Raw genomic sequence first — 22,728 nt, 5'->3', positions numbered from 1 at the left:
ACATAAGAGTGACATGACACGGTCATGAACGGGTCATAAACATCATAAGTGTTTATGACGCGTATTATTCGGGTTTTGTCATGACAAGTTAGGGTTAGGGTTCATGTGTCATGATAGTGTCACGACAGTGTCATAACAGTGTCATGACAGTGTCATGACAGTGTCATGTCACTCTTATGTAGACACCTTCAAATAAAGTGTTAGCATTTGTCACAAGCCAAAGAGGTTGGATTTAATTTTTACCAATCTGTTGTATTTTTATACCCTTTTTTATATGTCGTCATCTGTCCAAAATAATGGCCTTTTTTTGTTGCCTAAATCATCTCATCATGGTGCTGGCCACCACTAATCAAATTGCCTACATCCTCACTTCAACAGGTCTTGTGATTCTACACCTTTAGCAATATGGCCTATGTCATGCGTGTGACTTAGGGCCGTTCAGTTTTTTGCGTTTTCTGAAAAATGACTTAGGCCATTATTTTAGGAAGGTGACAATGTTTTAATGTAAAATCTTAATATGAAATGCAACTAGCAACTATTGCTATCAAATAAATGTAGCGGAGTAAAAAAGTAAAAATATTTATTTCTGAAATGTAGTGGAGTAGAAGTATAAAGTGGCATGAAATAGAAATAATAAAGTGAAGTACAAGAAGCTCATAACTGTACTTACTGTAAGTACAACACTTGAGGAAATGTACTGGATTACTTTCCACCACTAGTAACCCAATGCTACAAAATCCTGCATGCTCCCCCCAGACACCTGTGTCTGTGTTGTGTCTCCTGTATACTAACTGAGTAACAGTGCCTCTCTGTAAGGACTGGAGCATGGTCGAGCCTGATTCTACATGTCCTCCCCGTAAAGCGTTTGGTAAAGACAGCGAGCAAAATGATTGGACGTGGTTAACTGTTAACAGCTCATTACGTGGTGCTGGCACGGAATGTGTGAAAATTCCGTGTGGCCACAACGGGAAACAATGTCTATGTAAAGTCAATGAGAGCATGACGTAGCATTAAGAGCCACTACGGTAGCGAGTAGTATGTAAGGACGAAATTCCGCGTAAGGAGGCTGGTTGGGGGGGGTTGGATGGGTCAAACGCAGGACTTTCACCCAGGAGACCGGGGTTCGCGTCCCGCGTGTCACGTTTCCTAAAGTCGCTTTCTTCTTTTCCTAAACCCAACCGTCCCGTTCTTCTCGCGTGTCACGGAACCGTAAGCCCACCCGCGACCTTTTCCTTAACTTCAGGGGCCGTGTTCATTTAACGGAATTCTTTGAGATCAGGTAGCAATGAATTGTATTGTCCACTCTTGCAACACTATGTTTTTCTTTGATTGATTTTAATTAATTGGGAATGTTGCCTTAGGCCTATGTGTTTCAAGCCTGCTACTGATTGATTGATTGATTGATTGATTGATTGATTGACTGATTGATTGAATGAAGTTTAAGTGGGCGAAGGCTGTGAGTTGTGTTCATACCTAACTATGTATTCCTAAATGTTATTGTGTGTGTGTGTATGTGTGTGTACAGTCTACTTATATGCCTGTGTGTCTTAAATGCGCTGCACTTTGACCAAACTAATTTCCCAACTCTGGGATGATAAAGTATACTTTGACTTTGTATGGCTGCAGCTGACTGTTGCTCCTTCCTGCCAACTGCTAGCACGCAGGGCCTCGTGACCAGCAGCGTTTTCCCCCCTTTTGGCCGTCCCCCTAAGGGCCCCGCTCCAGACCCGGGCCCCTCGCTCCAGAAGAAGCGCTAGAGCTCTCCCACTAAATCCACCGAGACCCAATTACAGGGACTGCAGGAGAAACCGCGAGGAGATGCAAAGTAACTTTGCTTTAATTGAGGATGTGTTTAACACTCTCCTCGGGCCACCGTGGCCACTTTATGTCACAGATGAAACACCGAGCCCTTTAAAACACATATCTGTTTGTGACAAAGGCAAAGAACACTCTGATGCGTGGTGCTTAGATATTTGAGGGCAGTGGCCGGGGTGTGATTTAGGACGTCGGACCCCCAGTGTAAAAATACGAAGAAAACAAGCAGGTCTATTAAAAGTGAAAAAAACACATTTCATTTGCGGTGAAGACTTTAATGTGGGGGTGTACATCAGAAGCGATGTGCCCCTCCCTGGTAAGAGAGTTATTTCACTTGCAGCTGCTTGTTTTAATAGAGCCACATGTTAATTAGTATTGTAGTTAATCCCATATTACAGAGACCCAAACTGTCAGGTCATATTATAAACAATCGGTCCTAATGTTCGTGCATGTGACATTTGGAGCTGCTATCTCTTCTAGCAAAATGTTCCCTAGGTACTAATTGGCCTACTTTACGCCGTCTTTCTTTGAATTGCCAGTTTCTTTATCATTTGGGATATTAGCCTTGACAAGCAACATCCCGTATAGCATAGAGCCACTAAAAAGTGGAGAGGAGCTGCATCTTCTTCTTTTTCTTCTTTTTCTTTTGCAGAGGGACAGCAAAAATGGGAATAAATGATTTACTCTAGCATGTATTGCTGCGAGATCTACCTTCATGGGATATTAAATACAATTTGTAGGAAGAATAAAAAGTTCAAACACTTAGCCAGCAGCAAAGTGAGAGTAACTTTTCCCCGCTTGCATTATTTAAGATAGGCTCCATCATTTTATCAATCTATCGATCTCTCAGCAGAAAGATGAAAATGGAAAAATAATGAGGCCAGTGAATGCTGTGTAAAGAACATCAATGTGCAAAATTTAATTATCTGTGCTGGATAGAGAAGGAAAATGTGTCGGGCTGTTTTCTAAAACAAAAAAAAAAAAAAACACACAAAAAAGTGAAAAAAAAAGAAAGAAAAAGGAGCAGTTAATATTTTTCCCTCTCTGCATATTTTAATTACCAGATCAATCATAACTACGTACCGCAGTACTGCAGAGGAAAGAAAATTGCAAGTCTAAATGAAAAACAATAGCTTTGCTTTAAAGTTTTCGCTCTTTTGAAGTCTAAATTAAAAAATTTCAGGTGCCTTAACAAGAGCCTTCTTCAGAAAGTTATGATATTTAATTAGCATGTTTAGATTTGGCTGAAATTAAACTCCACAGCCAAGCATCATGTGAAATGAAGACTGGTATTCCCTGCTTCAGCGGGGGTGTGTGTGTGTGTGTGTGTGTGTGTGTGTGTGTGTGTGTTGGGGGGGGGACACCGATGAACAGAGGGAATTAAATCACTTCAGCACATGGGGGCTGTGTACCCTCTGACAGAAGCTTGTGTTCTTTTGACTTGTGCTGCCACTGGCTTGATCGGAGGCTGGCTCTCGGTGTTCAACGGAGCACAGAAACAACTTTGCTCTCCGGCGGTGTGTCCGTGCGGCTCCGAGTTTGTGCCTGAAATCGGAGAATTGCGCTGTGGAATTGGCGGAGCAGCTCTCCCGTTCCGCCTTTTCCTCCTCGCATGAGCTTTTCCTGGTTGTACGAGCGCTGATGTTTATTTCTCCTGGCATATCCTCGCCGGCGCCGAGCCACCGATTTCACACATTTTTACTGGCTAATTTGACTGTGCTCTTGCCAGCAGCTGAGAGTGAGCCAGGAGTCGGGAGAATCTTGGAGACAGCGCTACTGACTGGCTATAGTGCTGCTGCTGCTGCTGCTGCTCTGGGACCTGAGCCTGGAGGGAGCAGAGGAGGGAGGCTCTCACCTGTCTCATAACAACTAGTTGACCATGTCGAGCTCGCTCTTAGAAAACGGCCTCTTAGATTCGTTACTGTCTGCTGCTGGCGAGTGTCTGTTTGGTGAGGGGGGGGGGGTCACGAGGGGAATGTGATTGCCCGTCTCTTAAGGAGACAGGGTTTTAGGGGAGCGGATGCACACCCAGCTAGACGCCCAATAGGAGCGGCGAGGTCGGCGCCGTGCGTGCGTCCATCCTCAAACACGGCTAACATTTGCACAGCAGCGGCAGTCAGGCGTGACGTCTCTGGGCTCTGAGGTTTGTGCTGTCAGGACGGTAGAAATTAGACCTGGCACTGCAGAGCAGAATGTGCTGAAACTCATCAATTCCACATGGCTAGAGAGCCAAGTGCCTATTTATAACATCTCCCCCCCCCCCCACACTCTCTCTTTTTTACCTGGTGTGCATCCCTGGCTCTAAACACGCATCCGTAATGATGAATACACCCAACTGGGATGCTCCGACAGGGCATCAGTCAGGACAGGAAAACAAACACGCCAACACACACACACACACACACACACCCCATCAGATGACGGCACAGCAGAGGAGGGATAAGACTGACACTGGGAAGGCTGATGGAAAGGTTGAGGCGTCTCAGCGTAAAAACACCCAGCAGAACCTCAGCGATCAGTCACCACACACAGGAAACAAACAAGGGCAGTCAGATATATTAAACTTCTTCAAAAGGCCCAATCTGGAGCTGAAATATGGCGCACCACTGTTGAATCACTGCCACCCAAATACTGTTGTGGTTTTTTTTTTGTTTTTTTTTATGTAGTCATTTACTGAATTGATGACACTTCATTTTAACAAGTTACTGTCTGAGCTTCTGAGAAACAGACTGAAGGCATTTTGCAGGAATATATAAATTATACATTCGCGTTTGGGTAGAAAAATGTGTTCATTTCGATGAGGGTTTACAAAGACTCGAGACCAAAAAAAAATGTATTTTCGGTTGAAATATGCTAGTCAAGAGTTATTGTATTGTAAAGATCCCCTTCCCCACAAATATGCATTTTATTTTGTTTTTTTATGTTTTTGTCCCCTAAAATGTCTGACCATGACTAGTGTCTGTGCAAAGGTTATCACTACAGAGGTGTATACGCATTTCTCTCCTGAAGCGGGAGATGTCTGTGCACTTCCTGAAAAACCTGCGATTCAAACGCACCCCAGTCTAATCGCCGTCTAGATGCAAATGCTGGCAAAGAAAGCCGAACCCTCCAGCGCAGAGCGGACTATCAGTACGGAAAGCGGAAAATGCAGACACGTCGTGGCAGCTGTCAGCCACTTCCAGATACTGGGCTAACTCCCAGAAAACTGCAGACCCGCCGCAACTCTCAGTTCTTTTAAATCAACCCTGAAGACCTCTCTTTTTTACCCCGTTTACACGTACATGGTTATTTTGAAAAACTGAGACTTTTCCCTTCGAGAGAATTTTCCTCTGAAAACGACTCTTTCTAAAAGACTCGTTGCTGTTGTTGCTATTTTCGGGATTCTGATTGGCTAACGTGGGCTTGAGCTTCTCGTTACAGTGCCACCTACAGGATTGGCGTGCTCTTGACGGCACGGACGACAGGCACGTGTAGACGAACCCTTTTCTGAAAACTGACAGATGTGCACGATGTTATTTTTGAAAACGGAGAGGTTGAAATGTCCATTTACGTGTAAACGTAGCATTTGATGCTACCTTTCTTTAAATAATTGTTCATTTCCTATACTGCAATGCATCTTTAATTCTTGTATTTTATCGTTTCACAGTGTGGTATTAGTATGTTTACTTAAAGTGCTCATATTATGCTTTTTGGCTTTTTCCCTTTCCTTTATTGTGTTATATATCTTTTTGTGCATGTTACAGGTTCACAAAGTGAAAAAGCCCAAAGGGACTTACCATCTCCAACAGAAAACACTGCTCACAAACTGCTCCAAACAGCTCTATTGTAGTCCAGCCTTTACTTCAGAGACCAACGTGGTCACTTTGTAACACACGTTATAATGCTCACCTAGCTGCTAGCGTGGCACGCCCTCATACTCTGCTTCTGACTGGCTAGTAGTCCTTACCTAGCTACTGTCAGGGCACGCTCTCATACTCTGCTTCTGACTGGCTAGTAGTCCTTACCTAGCCACTGTCAGGGCACGCTCTCATACTCTGCTTCTGACTGGCTAGTAGTCCTTACCTAGGTACTGTCAGGGTACGCTGTCATAGTCTGCTTCTGACTGGCTAGTAGTCCTTACCTAGGTACTGTGCGACTCCCAACAAAGATGGAACAGAAGTGAGATGCCTCACTCTGTAGCTAAAACAGAGCACACTCAACACACAGGGTGAAAAGAGGAGTTGCAGCAATGTGCAGTACAACAAAAATATGGTGTTTTTTGAAAATTAAACCATGTAAACCTATTCTGATATGACCTCTAAATACAATTATGGACCTGAAAATGAGCATAGTATGAGCACTTTAAGTAAAGAATCTAAATACTTCTTCCACCACTGAAGAAAACAGTACTGTACAGACTTTTAGCTATAGCTAAAGTCTAAACCAACAGTTGGGTCAAAGTAACCCAACCAGCTGTTAAACTGCATGCTGGGTCAAAGAATCCCTTTGACCCAGCATGAACAACCCAGCAGTGTGTTTACAGTACCCCAAACAACTCAGAATTATGACCCAGCATAATCAACCCAGCGATGTGTTTACAGAAACAACACAGCATTTATTTTGTGTGTAGCAACATTAGTGCTGACTGTAGTGATAATGATGTAGTGAAATCCCTTTGAACGGCTCCTTTTAGCAGGGCTGTAGTACTCAAGTCCGGACTCGAGACGCTTTTCTGTTGTATCGGACTCGTCTTGGGCTCGTCGGTATTTGGACTCGGACTTGTCTCAGACTCTACCATCGGACTCGTCAAATATACTAGTTGGTCTCGACCGAGTCCAGCACTTTATGCTTTTGTTGTAAAGTAACTTCTTCCTTCAAAACAAAACCATTGATGAAGCACGCTCATTCAGAACACAGGTATTGGTTTAATTCAAAATCCATCTAGAACAGGCATCGTGATTGGTTGCCTGGTATACACCTGGCTGTGTCATAGGCCTCAATCATCAGGCATCGATCATTTTCATTTTGGCCACAGACACAATGTCAGCGAGCACTTTGTACTATGGATTCTTCAGGACAAGTAAGAAGTTCAAGAAAGGGAACATTGTCATTTTATACAGTATTTTAAGTAAATAATATAGCCTAATTGGATCTATAGTGTGTTGCTCTGCACTTGCTTTTTGATTTTTACAAATAATAAAGCAAAATGATCATCATAAAGTAGAAGATATACTGTCTCTCACATCACATCAATTATGAACAGGTAAGAGAGTGGTCTTGAGGAGGATTCTTTTTTTTTCCTGTCTCGGTCTAGACTTGGACTTGACTAGTCCTGGTCTTGGACTTGTCTTGGACTCGACAAAGGTGGACTTGACTACAGCCCTGCTTTTTAGTGTTCGGTATGTTCCGGCTCAGCCTGTGGAACCGTTTGAACGTGCTGTGCTCATAAATCCCTGACTTTTCTCTTATGATCCTCGGATGGGTGTTCTCCCGACTTCGGCTGATGTTCATGAGCTTTAGGCCTAAGTTGTGAATAAAAATATATATTTTATCTTAATAAATGTAAACTTATGATGACTGGTACCTTAAACCCACTGAAGAGAAGTTTAGTGGGGCAGGAAGCATGTATAAAATAAAGCTATAATTGGTAACAACAAAAAAAGTACCCAACTTTGAAAGGTTCAACGCATTTGCATGTATCAACTCAAAGGAACAGATTCTGTGAAATTAGTCGGTCCGCCCATCCCTAGCTTATCGTTTATCTGTGTCCAATATCACTCCCCATTTATCACATTTTTCCTCTTGTCTTTGTACATTCAGTTGAGTCCTACAGCTTCGAGATCAGTGACAACTCTTTTCTCAAGTTGAAACATTTGTGACACCTGCTAATGCATTGGCTGACTTTAAAAGTGAAGAACAAACTGTGTCAATAAACAGTTATTACAACAAGTAACTAACTGAATATAAAAAAGAAGCTAATTGTAAATGGTCTGCTGAATGCTTTTCTGATGTAAAAATGGATCTGTGAAATTAAATGAGCCTGCCTCTCAGAAAAGCAGCTAGACTGGGATATTCGTTCATTTGTCGACGTATGGACTTTGGCCTTGAATGAGAAGAAGTACCAGAGGTAAGACGGACAGCCGTACAATATTTGATCCAATATTTGATCCAATATTTAGAGCTCCGATATTTAGCTTGTTCACCTTTAACTAACCATAATCAATAAAAGCCAACTTTAAAGTAATGAAAACTGAAAACAGTATATGAACAGAAGTGCACTTTGTTTGAGTTTGGGTTAAAGCAGCTTTTCTGTACTGATGTGGAGACAAGGCGAGGACATTCACCCTCTGGAGATGCAGAGGACGTAAAAGACTCAAGGAAGGTATTATCTAATGTCCAATTACACTCCCACGCCCCCCCCCCCCCCACACACACACACACACACACACATCCCTTCCCCTGTGCTCTGTCGGTCTCTCTCTCTCTCTCTCTCTCTCTCTCTCTCCTCTCCTTCTTGCCTCCCACCATCCTTCCTTCTCCTTAGTATGAAGAGGACACAAGTGATAAACCAGGAGCAGAGAGCCGGTGGTTTACATGGCCCTGGAGCCCATTATGTTCCCCACAATAGGCTGGAGGCCCGGACGTGCTGTGAATAGGTAATGGCGTGGAGATCCTGGGCCTGGCCTGCTGCTCAATGAGCCTGAGACAGCCGAGCAGGAGACAGGCATTAGAGATACCTCGTCAGCTCGGGCTGGAGCAGTCTGGCCATAGCCAGGGGGGGGGGGGGCAGGGGGAGTGAGTGAGAGGATAGGAAGGTGTCGTAAATGCCCCTTACATAAGTTAGGGCAAGAATACTAACACAAAAGGGACTATTCAAAGGTAACTGTAAGGCAGGGATCTGGTTTATTGGCACAGAAATATGGGCCTATAATGTACAACATACATAGAAATCAACACTAGCTTGAAAAAAAAAAAAAAAAACGCTATGCAGTCGGGAAACAGCTTCTGTATTACACTGTATGACTGCTGCTCACTTGTTCCGACCCCATCTTCCCAAGTTAGCCATCCACTCAAGCAATCTGTACCTAATAACCGCGAGGTTTAGCCCATGATGAAGATCTGTCTTCATTGAGCTGGAAAAGCTGTAGCGTCGCCGAGCATTTTTCCTAACGGCGCAGTCCCTCATCTATGAAAGTGCCATAGAGGCCCTCAGACAATTAGGCAGGGAAAAGCTTTATGACCGTTAGACTCACTCAGCGAGCGGCACTCTCACCGCCAGCGCCGCCAGGAGCGCTGGCTCGTGCAGAAAGGTAATTACGGAGCCTCTCATAATGACACGGAGGAAGCTTGCGTCATAACACCCACAGCCTTTTTATCATAGCGCCGTAATTAATTATCATCCTTTAGTCTTTGATTCATTCCACTATTCATAACATATTCATACATTCAAGAGAAATTATCATTTCCTTCAGGAATTAATCAAAAGGAGGAGGAAGAACTGGTCGTCTCTCGATGGATGATCAAAGACGGTGTGTTTGCTTCCTCGCCGCGTGGCGGGGCCAGTTCGGGGCACGGCACCACGGGCACCGACACACTCGGCTACTCCGTGACTCCGACTGGCCAAAAGCATCTCGCAAGGCGCTTCACGCCGCTGGATTTAGGTCGAAATCACAGCCGCAGACGTGGCTGATAAATGAGAGATAAGTGTGACTTTGGTTGTACATAATCGCTTATTTCTCTTGTCATTCTCCAACATACTGACGAGATACAGTAGAGGATAAAAAAAAAGAGGTATAGGTGAGAAGCAGCAGCCATTTTGAGATCTCTTTACTAAGTTTCATGGACTTCAAAAAAAGTAAAATAAAGCTGCTGTATAGTCACAGTACCTCTCATAGAAAACAAGCAACAACAACATACATAAAAACATCGTCTTCCCCCCACATCATCACTTCCCAACCTCAGGGGAAGAAATGGCACAGTTAGACTCATAAACAGGTGTCCGCCGGCCCCCAGTGCGCGGCACTTTAATAGCTGTTTGATGTTTTTGATGTCTAGTCAGCTCGATCGTACCTTGCCGCTTGATAATGAGGGCCAATAATGATTCCTGAGCTTGAGGGGTTAATGGTATGTAACCGGGAGAGCTGCTAATTACACGTTACAAACTATTTATCAGAATCTCCATCTGCGCAAGCACCACAACTCTCATTGTGCACGCTAAATTACGCCACGGATTATCATTGTAAAGCAAGTTTCAGTAATTAGGGACCCGTACTGCTGTTTTCTTTTTCGAACAGCACCAAACGACATCAAGAGGAGAGGAAGAAAATAGAAGGACTGGTTAATTTGGGCCTGATGTTCAGATTGGTACGGGGCAGATGTGGAGGAGGAATCGGCCTCTCCCGAAAGAAAAGAAAAAGGGCTACCAGCGTGCAAGAAATCCGTCACTGTTGTGTTTTTGTTCTCCCCCCGCCCCGCAAAGGTTTATCCTGAAGGGAGTTTACACTCTTAAGTGAGAGGGAGGTGTAAATTGCACTGAGAAGCGCACGCGGTCTTGGCGAGACTCGGTGAAGACTGCCGTCTGTACCGTTCGGATGGCAGCGAGCGCTTGTGTGAAAGTTGTGTGAACAGTGTGGTCCGGCGGGCCCGTCTCTCCAGCGATCGCTTATTTGAGAAATAACCGTCGTATCCCTCAGCCCCAAAGGTGTGCCTGAGACCACGGAGACATGTACCATCTCCTCTTCTTCTCCCCGTAAAATTTTTATTAAAATTACCTTCATTATAAGACAGTGTTCATTATAAAACCAAAAAACGCCGGTCTCCCAGGGCCCCGTGGATTAATAAGGACAGCGGTGTATTTTAAGCCGTAAACTCAGCTCCTCACTGTCCTTAATCTCCTTCCTACTTCACAAGGCCAAATTAACACCTCTCCTCAGCTCTGACGGGACCTCATTAGCAAACTTCCAGGGAAAGAAAGAGGCGAGCAGAACGAAAAAAAAAAAAAAGAGGAGAAGAAGGAGGGAAGCGACCAATGACAGCCACTAGCTCTGGGATTAACCCTTTCTCCTCCTCCAGCTCCTCGGAAGAAGAAAAAAAAACTAGGTCGGCAACGTGTTTCTAATCAGTCGCCTGGTTAGCGATAATTAGAAGGCGAGATTGGACGGGAGTAGGGAGAGGAAGTGGGTGGGGAACATTGAAATGAAAAAGAAAAGAAAGCGAACCTGTCATGTCGCAAACACTTCAAAGGAGCAGACTTCTCCTTTAGAAGTGGCATGATGAGGGTCCAAATACCACAAGGCACTCCTCTGGGCCTCCGTAAACTGGGAGGGGCAGTGTGGAAGCAAGGACCCAGTTCTTTTCTCACTTGTACGCATCCTCTCACACACACACACACACACACACACACACACACACACACACACACACACACACACACACACACACACACACACACACACGCCATGACTATCGTTCACCACCTGTACAGTGCAGCTGCAAGGGAGCCTTCGCCTATCCCAAACCACACAGCCAAACAAGCCCATCCAGCTCCACCTTCTCTCCACGTTCCCCCCCACCCCTGCAGCAGCAGGTCCAGGTCCCACAGCTTACAACCGAGGTCGCGCAGACTACCGCTGGGTAAAGTTCACAAGCCTCCGCAAGCTGTTTGACATTACCAATAAGGTCAAAGTGTATCAGAAAACACCAGAGGATTATATTATTATGGTGTGCCGAGAAGCTCGCTGCACCTCGAGATAAAAAAATAAATAAATAAAAATAGCAGAGGCCCTTTTTTTTTTTTTTTTTAACAACCGCAAGCTGGCTTACTTATCAAAATGTGCAGAACATAAGCTTGTGGAAGTTACACAAGAGAGACCAAGGAGGTACCAAGAGAGGCCCGCAGCTAACAAGGAAAAAAAAAAAACCTCATCGCTCATTATCAGCCATCTATTTTATCTACTATGAAACATCTCTAGACTCCCAGTTGTCAGACATCAATGGTGCTTAAATTAATCCTGTGGGCTCCTGTTTGCACAATAAAGACATGGAAGGGTGCTTCTGATATTTGTGCGACTTTACAGTTCGAGTAATTGAATTAGCACACAAAAAAAAAAAAAAAATCAAACCACTAGTATTGCGGCGCGTGGTACTGAAGAATGTGATCTTCTCCTGCCGGGAGAACGCGGCTGCTCGGGCACAGTCAATTATACAGCGTTGGAAAAAACGAATCCGCCAATAATCACTTCCAAGAGAAGTGAACAATCCATGCTGAGTGTTCTCGTGTTTACCGATGATAGGGCTTTCAGGTTAGCGCCTGAGCGGGAGCTTGGAGGGGGAGAGCCAGACTGAAAACATATTTGTGGTATCATTTCCATAAGCCTTTGCTTTGTGGACCATAACGCAGCTCACAAATGTGATTTATGACCTTGGTTTAATGGCTGGAGCAGAGTCTTGGTAGGTATCAGATGACTTTTTTCCAATATGGCGACGTCAGAAGGGGGGCATGGTGAATGCACCATCACAACAGGAAATGAGGGCTTGTCTCAGCCAAGAAAATATGAGAAGCCCGATATCTGATCATCTAATGGCAGATAGATGCTACTTCACTTTGACAGAAAAGGCATCAGTCAATAAGCGCCAGATGAGCGGCAGCACGAAAAGTATGCCATGGCTCACTCCCGCCCCTATCTATCAAATCATCCATTCCAGAGGCACAGTGATCTGCACTGGTCAATGTGCATACAATATCCAGCCTGTACAGTGCAGCTGCAAGGGAGCCTTCGCCTATCCCAAACCACACAGCCAAACAAGCCCATCCAGCTCCACATTCCCGCATGTCAGTAAATTACAACGTGGAGCAGAAAGAGCTTTGATCATCAAGAAAAATGCTACTAAGCGGTTTCCAGACTTTCTGGCTTTTATTCCTGCGGAATCTGTTAAATGTTTCGTAGATCTGTGAAACGGGACTCACCTGGGCCTGGAAACTCTTGAGAACAGGTGCCACCATCTCCCGGACTTCCTGTGTACGGACCAAAAAAGTAAACTCGGTATCAGCATTTTTTCTATTTTGCAGATGCACCACCTGTTTAGGAGTCAGACTGGCCCCGGTGAGGCACAAACGGCTCCATAAAGAAAGGAAGAAGGCTGAAAAGATGTTAACGTTAATGGATTCTCTCCAAAAGCTCCCTTTCACACCGCACGTGTGTGTGTGTGTGTGTGTGTGTGTGAGAGTGTGAGTGAGGTATGTTGCTATGGGCTGTGGGTATTAGTGGTTAAAACCTAAAAGGGTTTGAGTGGGCATGTTTGAAAAGTGGGGCTTTCCAGTAGCTTGCGTTAGAGCTCAGAGATCCAGACTTGTGCGAGCTCCCACAGCCTCAGGTAAAGGGGGATTGTGCTGCCAGTGGTGACAGCCTGATCCGGTCTTAAACGCCTGTATTATACTGACAAGATTACAGCCCCACGCTACATACTCGGGCTGAGATAGACAGGCGGCATAGCCACAGCAAATAGTCCGAGGGCTCATTTATAAAATGCTAAAATATTCTCCTTGACTTTCGGCTTGGATGTCAATGGACGATCATTTCAAAGAAGATCATCAAAAAAAAAAGAAAAAGGGACAAAATCTTATCAGTATCAGTCATAGATTTAGCTTTTCATGTATTTAGTTCAATCCACCTTAATTGCCATTTCGCCTCACAAAAGCAAGGTGGAATGAGGTCTTGGCACATTATAATACACCAGTGTGGTTTTAAAAATGGTAGTGTACATCAAAAAATAATGACGCACACAATAGTATTATTACTGTTAATGTATTAACAATAATACAGCTAGCAGATCAACTGATCAAATGCAGTTCATCAGGTACATACAAATGTTAGCTTGGGGGACAGAAGCAAAAGGTGTTGCTTGTAAAAGATCTTCTCAGTTAGACCGGCGACAGACTGGCGGCGTGGCGTGAGCGTGGCGTGAGCGTGGCGTGAGCGTGGTGTTTCTGTTGCGTGGCGTTTCTGTTGCGTGGCGTTTCTGTTGCGTGGCGTTTCTGTTGCGTGGCGGCTGCGTGGATTTTTCTATGTCTTTGCACACCAGAAACGTGTCTGACGCGGCGCTGCTGCTAGCCTCGTCTGTACACGTGTATGTTTCCCATTGATAAAATTAGTAGTGTGCATTTTAGTATAATCAGTAGTATAATTCATGTCAAACGTAAATATACACTGATCTGATTTCAGCAAAGACAACGTAGGCAGAATTGACGGCAAAATAGGCTACAGAATATTTCGTCATATTTGAATTATTTTCTTTTTTTATTACATTTATATCTGCATTTATGTTAAAACCTAGAGACTTTCAAACATCAACATGTCATTTATTTGTTTATTTGTGTCAAAATGACACATAAACATCTTTTCCTATTCTATTTTGCCTGGAAACGCTTCCAACGTGCTTTCGTGTCGCGTGAAAAATAGCCATCGGTTCTATTTCTAGCAGGCAGTGTGTAAGCGCTAACCTGTTAACATGGGAGCCGAAATAAAAACGGACACGCCACGCAGCTGACACGCTTGCGCCACGCAGCCAGTCTGTCGCCGGCCTTAAGTTTAGTATACTTTAGTGATGAGGAGTCCTGCTCAGGGAGGTGGAGTGCAGGAGGATACTGCTCTAAGTAGCATCATTTGCATTTACAACTTAGTTGTTCTTCTCGCATTAGTCCAATCTGCCATTTCTGTTGGACAAGACTGTGCTTTGCATTGCTGATCAGGTGGAGGGGTGTGTAAAGTGGTAAAGGGAGTGGAGAACGTTGAAGGATAGGTTCAGATTTTTTCAAGTCTGTCTAAAAACAGTATTCCCGTGCCCATATGTACACTGAACGAGTTACAGTAGTTACAGTATTTGTCCCTCCTGTTCATACTGGACACCCTTTCTAAAACGTGGATGGCACCAGAATCCAGTGACCTTATCTGTGCTGATATGCACTCTAAAGTTCAGCTGGAGATAATATTCAGAGTTGGACAAGGTCTCTTTGCCAGCAGAGGGAAAGTAACACATTTTGTACCAATAAATTTAATTTTGGAAGATATCTACTTAATTTGGCCAACTCAGACAGCTGAAGCCTCGTATTAGTTTGGGGTGAACTTTAGAATGAACATTTGGAAAGAACAAGGAGTGTGGATTTTGTACCTTATCTCTTTCATTGGAATAGGAGAGGGATCTTTTCGCAGCCAGCATAGGCAAAAGGAACAACTACAGCGATCAAGAACTCTTACTCTTACATACATGTACTGTACATATGGGTGGGTGAGCATTGTTTTAAGACAGATATAAATGCTAACACATTCTTTAAAATGTAAAAATACAAGTACAGTTTGTGCATTTGTCTTTAATAAAAAATGTTTTTATAAGTATATAATATTTTTAAAGCAGCACAAACTGTGTTTGTAAAAGTCATGTTCATTCAGCGTCTTCATTAACATTTATCAGATTGGGTTTAGTCAGAGTTTCCAGAGACACCTGTTCCTGTCACACCACAGATATTTGGAACAAGTCAATATCAGCTGCCAATTCAGACGACATAAGGTTTTATATATATATATATATATATATATATATATATATACATACACACCTCTTGAGCCCCCTGGCCTCTCATCTCACCCAGCCAGAGGCTAACGCTACTGCAAGGCCGCAGCATTTAAATATTAACTGGGAGGGGAGGGGAGGGGGGGGGGCTAACCTTGACTTCTCAAGTCTCTCAACTGTTGTGCGGCATTAATATAAAAGTAATGCAGATTTTACAAAAGAAAGAAACAATTATCTGTACAAAAGGCATTTGCGGGGGCTCAAGTAGCAGCAGTGACACAGATAGTTGATACCTGCTGAAGTGAAGACAAGGGGGGGGAGGCGGATGCTAGACTCACCTCGGGGACATTTCTCTTGAACTCCCTGCTCAGCTCTACCAGGTGCTTGTGGGAATGTTCGCTCTCCTCCTGTCGACCAGCCAGCTCAGACGCCACAGAGTTTAGCTCCCTCTACAAACACACACACACAAAAAAAAAAAAAAGGGGGAAAGAAACGGTGAGAGGAGGAGAGTGGAGAGAGAGACGGCACTTTAGGGAGCCTGCCAACGCTCATCCAGTAAAGCTTAGAGTGTACATAAATAAAAATACACTGCTGAATATTAACAATGTAATCCTTCATGATCTCACAGCAGTAATACTTACAGCTAGCCCTGGCCCATAAATAATTAAGCCAAAATAAATCCAATGCCTACAGTAGCAGAAGGCCTTTTAGATAATCAGTATTTGAAATAATCAATACGCTTGCAACGGCTATAGAGCGCCAGTGAGGGAGTGGGGTGAGAGGGAGGGATAGAGAGAGAGAGAGAGAGAGAGTGAAAGTGAGAGAGAAAGGGGAGGGAGGGAGGGAGGGTGAGTCACGTGTAGGGACCCAATAACCTGACATACACCCCTGCAAACAAAATAGAGCTTCCTTCTGAAATGAAGGGCTGTTTTTAAAAGCCCAGCCAAGACCTGACTCAAACATACAAATGCCTCGCTTGCTGTCTTAATTACCACAGGTCAGATCTATTTTCAGCCTCTTTTCAATCTCTCTCCCATCGCCTGCACCAATCTTTATATTGACCTCGCACAGATTACCAATACACGGCAGCAGCCTCCATAGCTTTAACCAAATTACCCTTTTGCTACAACAACAGCCTTAATCGCTATTCCATTAATGTCTCCGCACATTGCTTTTCTTACATGTCCGCGTCATACGAAATGAGCGCTCCACCCCGGCAACATGTCTGATCAACTATTCAAAGCTGTCTGGGTAGCAAGCCCTTCATCAGAACCTTGCATTCATGCTGGACTCAGCTGCACCACATGCCATCCACAAATCCAATAGTATCGATCAGTCATCCAATTCCCGGTTCTTTCATCAAACAGGGGGGGGAAGAAAAGAAAAGGAAAACAGATTCTAACTCTACTCTCCTGTATTGAGCAGCGCTGGAACGGACAACTGTACATTCACCTCCTCTTCATTTTGACTGTGATTCTCCGTAATTGATGAGGATCTTCTCTTGTAACCGCTGCGTTACAATAGAAAAGTGGAGTAGGGGATTCAATTACCACTGCGATTTTATATATGACGCCGGCAAATTAAATTGACTGCGTTTTAATTAATCTGCAGTCTTACTTAAAGGCAATTTAATAAATCATCACACAAAAAAAAAAAAAAAAAAAAAAAAAGAGAAAATGGAAGGGTGGAACTTCAACAGCGGCGGCCTCGTGGGATGGTGGCAGCCTGTCGGTCAGAGAAGTGGGCCGTTAATTGAAGGGCTGCTGGTTCAAGTCCCTGGATCGTGGCCCCAAGGCTGTGGAATGAATTGCCTCTGCATGTCAGACTGGCCCCCCGGCCTTCACATTTTTAAAATCACAACTTCAAATTCAAATTTTATTCATTGGCCGTTTTTAACCTGCTTGATAGTTGCAATCTGCATTTTTTATTTTCCAGTTTGTTACTTGTTTGAAATGTTTGTTTTGTTACTCGTGCGCTTATAATCTGTCCTCAATCATGTCAATGTCCAGCACTTTGGTCAGCCCTGGTTGTCTTAAATGTGCTTTACAAATAAAGTTGGATTGGATTGACGAGTTAGTAAGTGATTAAAGTAGGACTGAGTGGGGCGCCTGGGTAGCTCGCCTGGTAGCGCGGGCGCCCACATATAGAGGTTTACACCTCAACGCAGCGGCCGTGGGTTCGACTCCGACCTGTGGCCCTTTATTACATGTCATGCCCTCCTCTCTCTCCCCTTTCAAGTTTAAGCTGTACTATACAAATACAGGCCTAAAATGCCCCCAAAAAAATGATCTTTAAATTCGGACTGAGTGTAGTTGGAGGTGAGATGCAATGCTCTAACTCTAAGAAATACATTTCTACTGACAACAATGGATTAACACTGTAGTTTTAAGAAAACATTACTTAAAAGGGACAGTTCACCTAAGTGCCACAAAAAGAATTAGCAATGTGTCTTTTCAGAAATCATGACCTGGTTATTTTAGATAATCCACAGACCTGGTTGTGAGCAGTTTCATGCAGGAACTATTTTCTTTCTACCAAACTACAGCCACCAACCGTAACTTAGTGCGGAAGGAAGCGTACTGAAGGACGAGAGGCTCGCTATCTTGTGGAGACGGGCATTTCAAATTAGCTTAGGCTATAAATGCTGTGCTGTGCGGCATGGTAGTCTCAGCTAGCTAGTCTCGCATTGCCACACCTTCCTCCACAGCGCTGCGGAGGACGGTCTGGTAAGGTCCACACAGCATTCCGGGATGGGAGAGAAACGTGCTCTGGTTTCTTGGAATTTCTTTAAACCAATCACAATCACGGGGCGGTGCCGCTGCAAAATAGCCTCGGGAAGGAACTTGTTGTGTACGTTCAAAGGTTGTTTTAGTCGTACAACAGAAAACTCAGAGTGGACAGATAGTCTAGTCTGGATTTACCCTGCAGAGATCTGAGGAGCAGTTAACCACAGTCCTCAGAAAATAGAAGAAGAAATTCCAACACAAAGAAAGCGTTAGGTAACGGAAATCCGGCGGAAAAGAGTGACATTGTGTATATAGACTAATAGCTAGCTAACCTGAGCTCGCTAACCTGAGCTCGCTAACCTGAGCTAGCTCGTCCATGAGTATGCTTCCTTCTGGTAGAAAGAAAATAGTTCCTACATGATACTGCCCACAACCAGGATTATGGATTATCTTGAGTAATCGGGTCATGACTTCTGGAAAGAGACATTGCTGTTGAGTTTTTCAATGTATATTTTATTGGCACTTTGAGCGCCATAAGCTGAGTGCCTTCTAGTTCCATTATTTTGGAGAGAAGGCTCTCTACAGGCGATATCTCCAACACTGGGCAACTCACACCAAAACAATCTGGATTGATAAATAGCACTATAGGTAAGAGGGAAAATATGCATAATTCATTTTGGGGTGAACTGTCCCTTTAACAGGAATAAATAGTGCATTTGATGGGGACTATTTTCAGCCACGGATGGATACACATTTGGTGTTAATAGCAAGAAGGCTATTAACGGCACCAGGAGGACGTATGTGCAACTGATTTAAAATAAACTGCAGGGTCTGTGTTCATCGTATGTCACCCTGGATAGTTTGACATTTTGGGAAATATGCGTATTCACTTTCTTGCGGAGAGTTTGATGAGAAGATTGATACCACTCTCACTTTGCACGCTAAATATAAATCTAAAGCCAGCAGACAATTATCTTATCTTAGCATGAAGACTAATAAATAAATACTAGAGGCAGGGGGGGAAACTTTGAGCTTGGCTCTCTCCAAAGTAAAAAATAAATAAAAACTGGCTAGCAAACACCTTAAAGCTCACCAATTAACACATTGCATCTTGTTTTTTAATCCAAACAAAAATTGAAGCAACAAGTTGTTATACAGAGAGTAACAGCAGTGACTTCCTGATATCTCCGCTGATTGGCTGGCAAACTCACTGTGACAACAAGACTCCAGAAGTGAGAAACAAGATAAATTGGCTATATGAGGCTTTGGCTATGTGGGCAATACTCAATTCATTGCTGATTTTGGTCTTTTAATGGGATTTGTCAAAGTGTCAAAGTGACCTTGTTATAGTGGGAGCCCTAAATTTCTCCTGATGGTCAGGCTAGTGTCTTGCGTGGTAGCTCGCTGCAATATGTGTATGTGTATGTGAATCAGTAAATGAGAGGCAAATTATTTGTTTTTCTGGTGTGGATAGTCTTACCAAGCCTCAGAGACTGTCTCTTGTCATGTTTGCTATTTGTAACAAAGACAGACAACACATTTTTGAACATCTGCTTACAACTGCTCCTGTCTGTTTAAAAAAATGCACAAGTTTTTAGAAAGTATCCAAATGTTTAGGATACACTTGGTTAGTGGGAAATGTGTCATTTCTTGTAAATCATACTGTCACTGGCAAGGCCACGGCTGTACAGCATAAGGCGACAGGACTTTATAAATTCTTGTTAGTCCTTCCAGTCCATCTGGGATGAGCCTTCCTGGAGATTAGGGAGGGGGCTTTCAGAAGCCGGCCAACCTCCACTAGATTCAAATGGCCCCAGACCCGGCTAATCTTGCCAAGAGAAAATTCCTCTAGAAGTGACTTTTGAGTGGATTTTATAAGTACTTAAGATATAACAGTGTGGTGATTCTAAGTCCTCCAGTGCTTTAGTGGCCCTGGTATAGAGCTGGGTTCTCTTTTTATTGCAGCTCAGCTTGATGAGAATGGTGAATACTCGTGCTGTATGCAAGCCAAACCGTGCTACCATAATGGTACGGTTATTTTGAAAGCTCCCCCCCACAGTTTCTGGACCATTACGAGGGCGGGGAGCCTGACCAACAGCCCATCAAATGAAACCGACTGTTTGTCTTTCTGGAAAGAAGTGAAGCAGAACAGACTGTTTGCTACTTTGGTTGTCTTGCTCAGATTGATGATGGGAGGACCTCCACAATGTAGCGTTTGACAATGCTATCTCGGGAGACAAAAGATACTAAAGGAGATTTTTCCTCTGCTTCCTAATCAGATGTGATCCATTTCAACCTACAACCAGGGCACCTTTTGAGATCCCCGATAAAAATTAACTTATCTCCCTCCATTACGTTGAGCTTCATCCTTCATGAAATCATTTGCATGAACGTGTAGATGTGTCTGATGCCTTGAACACTTAGAAACGGAGAAAAGGTGAGTTCAATTCGCTGTGCAAAGAGGAGTTTCTCTGTAACCATTTGACAGGTTTTCAAAAGGACGATTGGGACCGAATTTTCAGTCTATGGCAGTCGGGTCAATACAGAGCTCCTGTCATTAAGCCTCTGCCAGTCAAACATCCAGCCATAATTGATGAGTTTCCCCTGGGGAGGGGCGGAGCTGTCACTGGGGCTGGAGGGACAGGAAAGAGGGATTTTGAGCACGGAACCGGTCCTGGCGTTCTCAAGTCAATCTGCGAGGGGAAAGCAATTGGTGACTTCTGACTCAAAACCAAAGACCAAGAAACAAGAAGCTTATTGGCTTTAACGGGATAGATCTGCAGTCTATTGGCAGTCAGTAAATGGACTTGAAGCTCAATGAACTGCTGAACACCAGAAAAAAAAAAAAAAAAAAAAAAGCAGTGAAACAAAGACTCACATGTCCTTTAGCTTACAAACGTAGGCCCTGCCCCTCCGACACTGACCAAAGATGGACCCTATCGGCGTCTGGAGTGGAGCCCTCACATGATCTGACAGGCAACTATTTATACGGCATTAAGAGGTCTCGGGTTTATGCAAGTGTGTTGCAGCAAAGACTGCAGGGAGTGGTCCCTTTAGACTGTATTGGGTGAGGGATAAACCGGGCAAGAAAAATGGAGGCCAGCGGTGGCAACAAATCTCTAAAAAGACAAAGCACTGAGGATCATGGCATAAGCTGGTTGTCAAGTATGTTAGGTTTCATTTAAATGATGGAAAGGGCATTGTAGGCAACAATAGCAAACTGAGGGTAACAAGTCTAATAAGCAAATCCAGCAAAGACAATTGCTTTTGACAAAAAATGGGTTGCAGAGAGAGAGAGATGTACAGTAACAATCTGTCCAAGTGCGAATGTTTGAGGTAAAATGAGCAGCTCACTAATGTATTGTGGAGTAGATTTGACATTGATTCATTAAACCTAGCTCGTCTTGATTACATCTGTAGTGGTAAGCTATTTTCTGGCCTTTCACAAAGACAGCCCATGGTGGAAAATGTTGACAACTGGAGAGAAAGAAAAAAAAAACTACCAAGGTAACTGCAATGAGGTAGACTGAGTCAAAATCACTATTGTGTGCACTGGGCTTGGGCGGCACAAATTAAAGAGGAAAAAAATAGGCAGGAGGAGGAGAGAGAGGGGAAAATGCAGATGGGGTATTATTTTTCTTTTTGTATCCCATCTAATTGCAATCATAGGCAGATGTCTGAAAGTGTGACAGCATCAGCAGAATTGTTGCTGAGAGCACAGAATCTTTGTCTAAAAATAATCAGACATTCTGTGTGCTGCTGTTTGTTATAATGGTAATCGATGCTGGAGGCTTTGGATTCCATCAATTTATAGATCCACTCTGTTCTGCCTGGTGACTGTACTGCCTCACAACCCCCATACGCACACCGACGCAAACACACACACACACACACACACACACACACACACTCGCACGCAATGCCTCGCACAAAAGAGAGCGGGTGGGCACACATGCGTGCACAGAGACACATGTGCGCTGACATCCGCACACAGAGGCTGCAGCAAGGCAAAGCAGGGACCAGTGTGTGATTAAGATAAGTGTAGTTTCCTTTCATACATTCCTTGTCGCCTCCTATTCTCTGTGAGGCACAAGATTGTCCATAGCTGCCTCAGATCAGCCCCGCATCTCAGACGCCACATTTGAGAGGGGACTGGGGACTGATCAATAAATCAAATCACCGCAATCAATGGCCCCAATCACTGCAGTCTAGTCTGGCCTCAACATTATTACTGGCAACCCCCCCCCACTCCAGCCACTGAAGGAGGATGGAGCAGTTCTGTGGGGGGATGGAGCGGTGCGGGAAAGGGCGCACATTAGCGCATGTCCATGTGGAAGATCTAAAATGAACCCTTATCTGGCCTCCTTGGTCTGAATATCAGTTAAGGGTAGAACAGGCAGTGTGTGTGTGTGTGTGTGTGTGTGTGTGTGTGTGTGTGTGTGTGTGTGTGTGTGTGTGTCAGTCAGTCAGTCAGTCAGTCAGTCAAAGGGAGCTGGGCAGGAGGAGGAGCCTCTAACCTCCATGAGCTGGCACTAGGAACGTAAGCTGAGCGAGCACACGGCCTCTGACAGGGAAACGCTGGAGGGGGTGGGGGGGGGGGGGCTGCTATCACCTGGCGTCTCCCTCCATCTGCTCCTTCACT

The 22,728-nt window shown here is 44.2% G+C and overlaps 1 protein-coding gene across 1 annotated transcript in view; it reads right to left on the bottom strand.

Annotated features, from left to right (window-relative positions):
- Positions 1-22,728, bottom strand: part of cux2b (cut-like homeobox 2b) — a 106,875-nt gene that overhangs the window by 54,472 nt on the left and 29,675 nt on the right. Inside the window, exons 2-3 of the mRNA XM_028578887.1 lie at positions 15,699-15,809; positions 12,761-12,808 (exon numbers count right to left, since the gene is read on the bottom strand). Of these exons, the coding sequence (XP_028434688.1) occupies positions 12,761-12,808; positions 15,699-15,809 (159 nt within the window). The remainder of the gene's footprint in view (positions 1-12,760; positions 12,809-15,698; positions 15,810-22,728) is intronic.

This window comes from Perca flavescens, chromosome 5 (assembly GCF_004354835.1).
Source record: "Perca flavescens isolate YP-PL-M2 chromosome 5, PFLA_1.0, whole genome shotgun sequence".
Classification (NCBI taxonomy): domain Eukaryota; kingdom Metazoa; phylum Chordata; class Actinopteri; order Perciformes; family Percidae; genus Perca; species Perca flavescens.
This window is presented reverse-complemented; position numbering and strand designations above follow the sequence as displayed.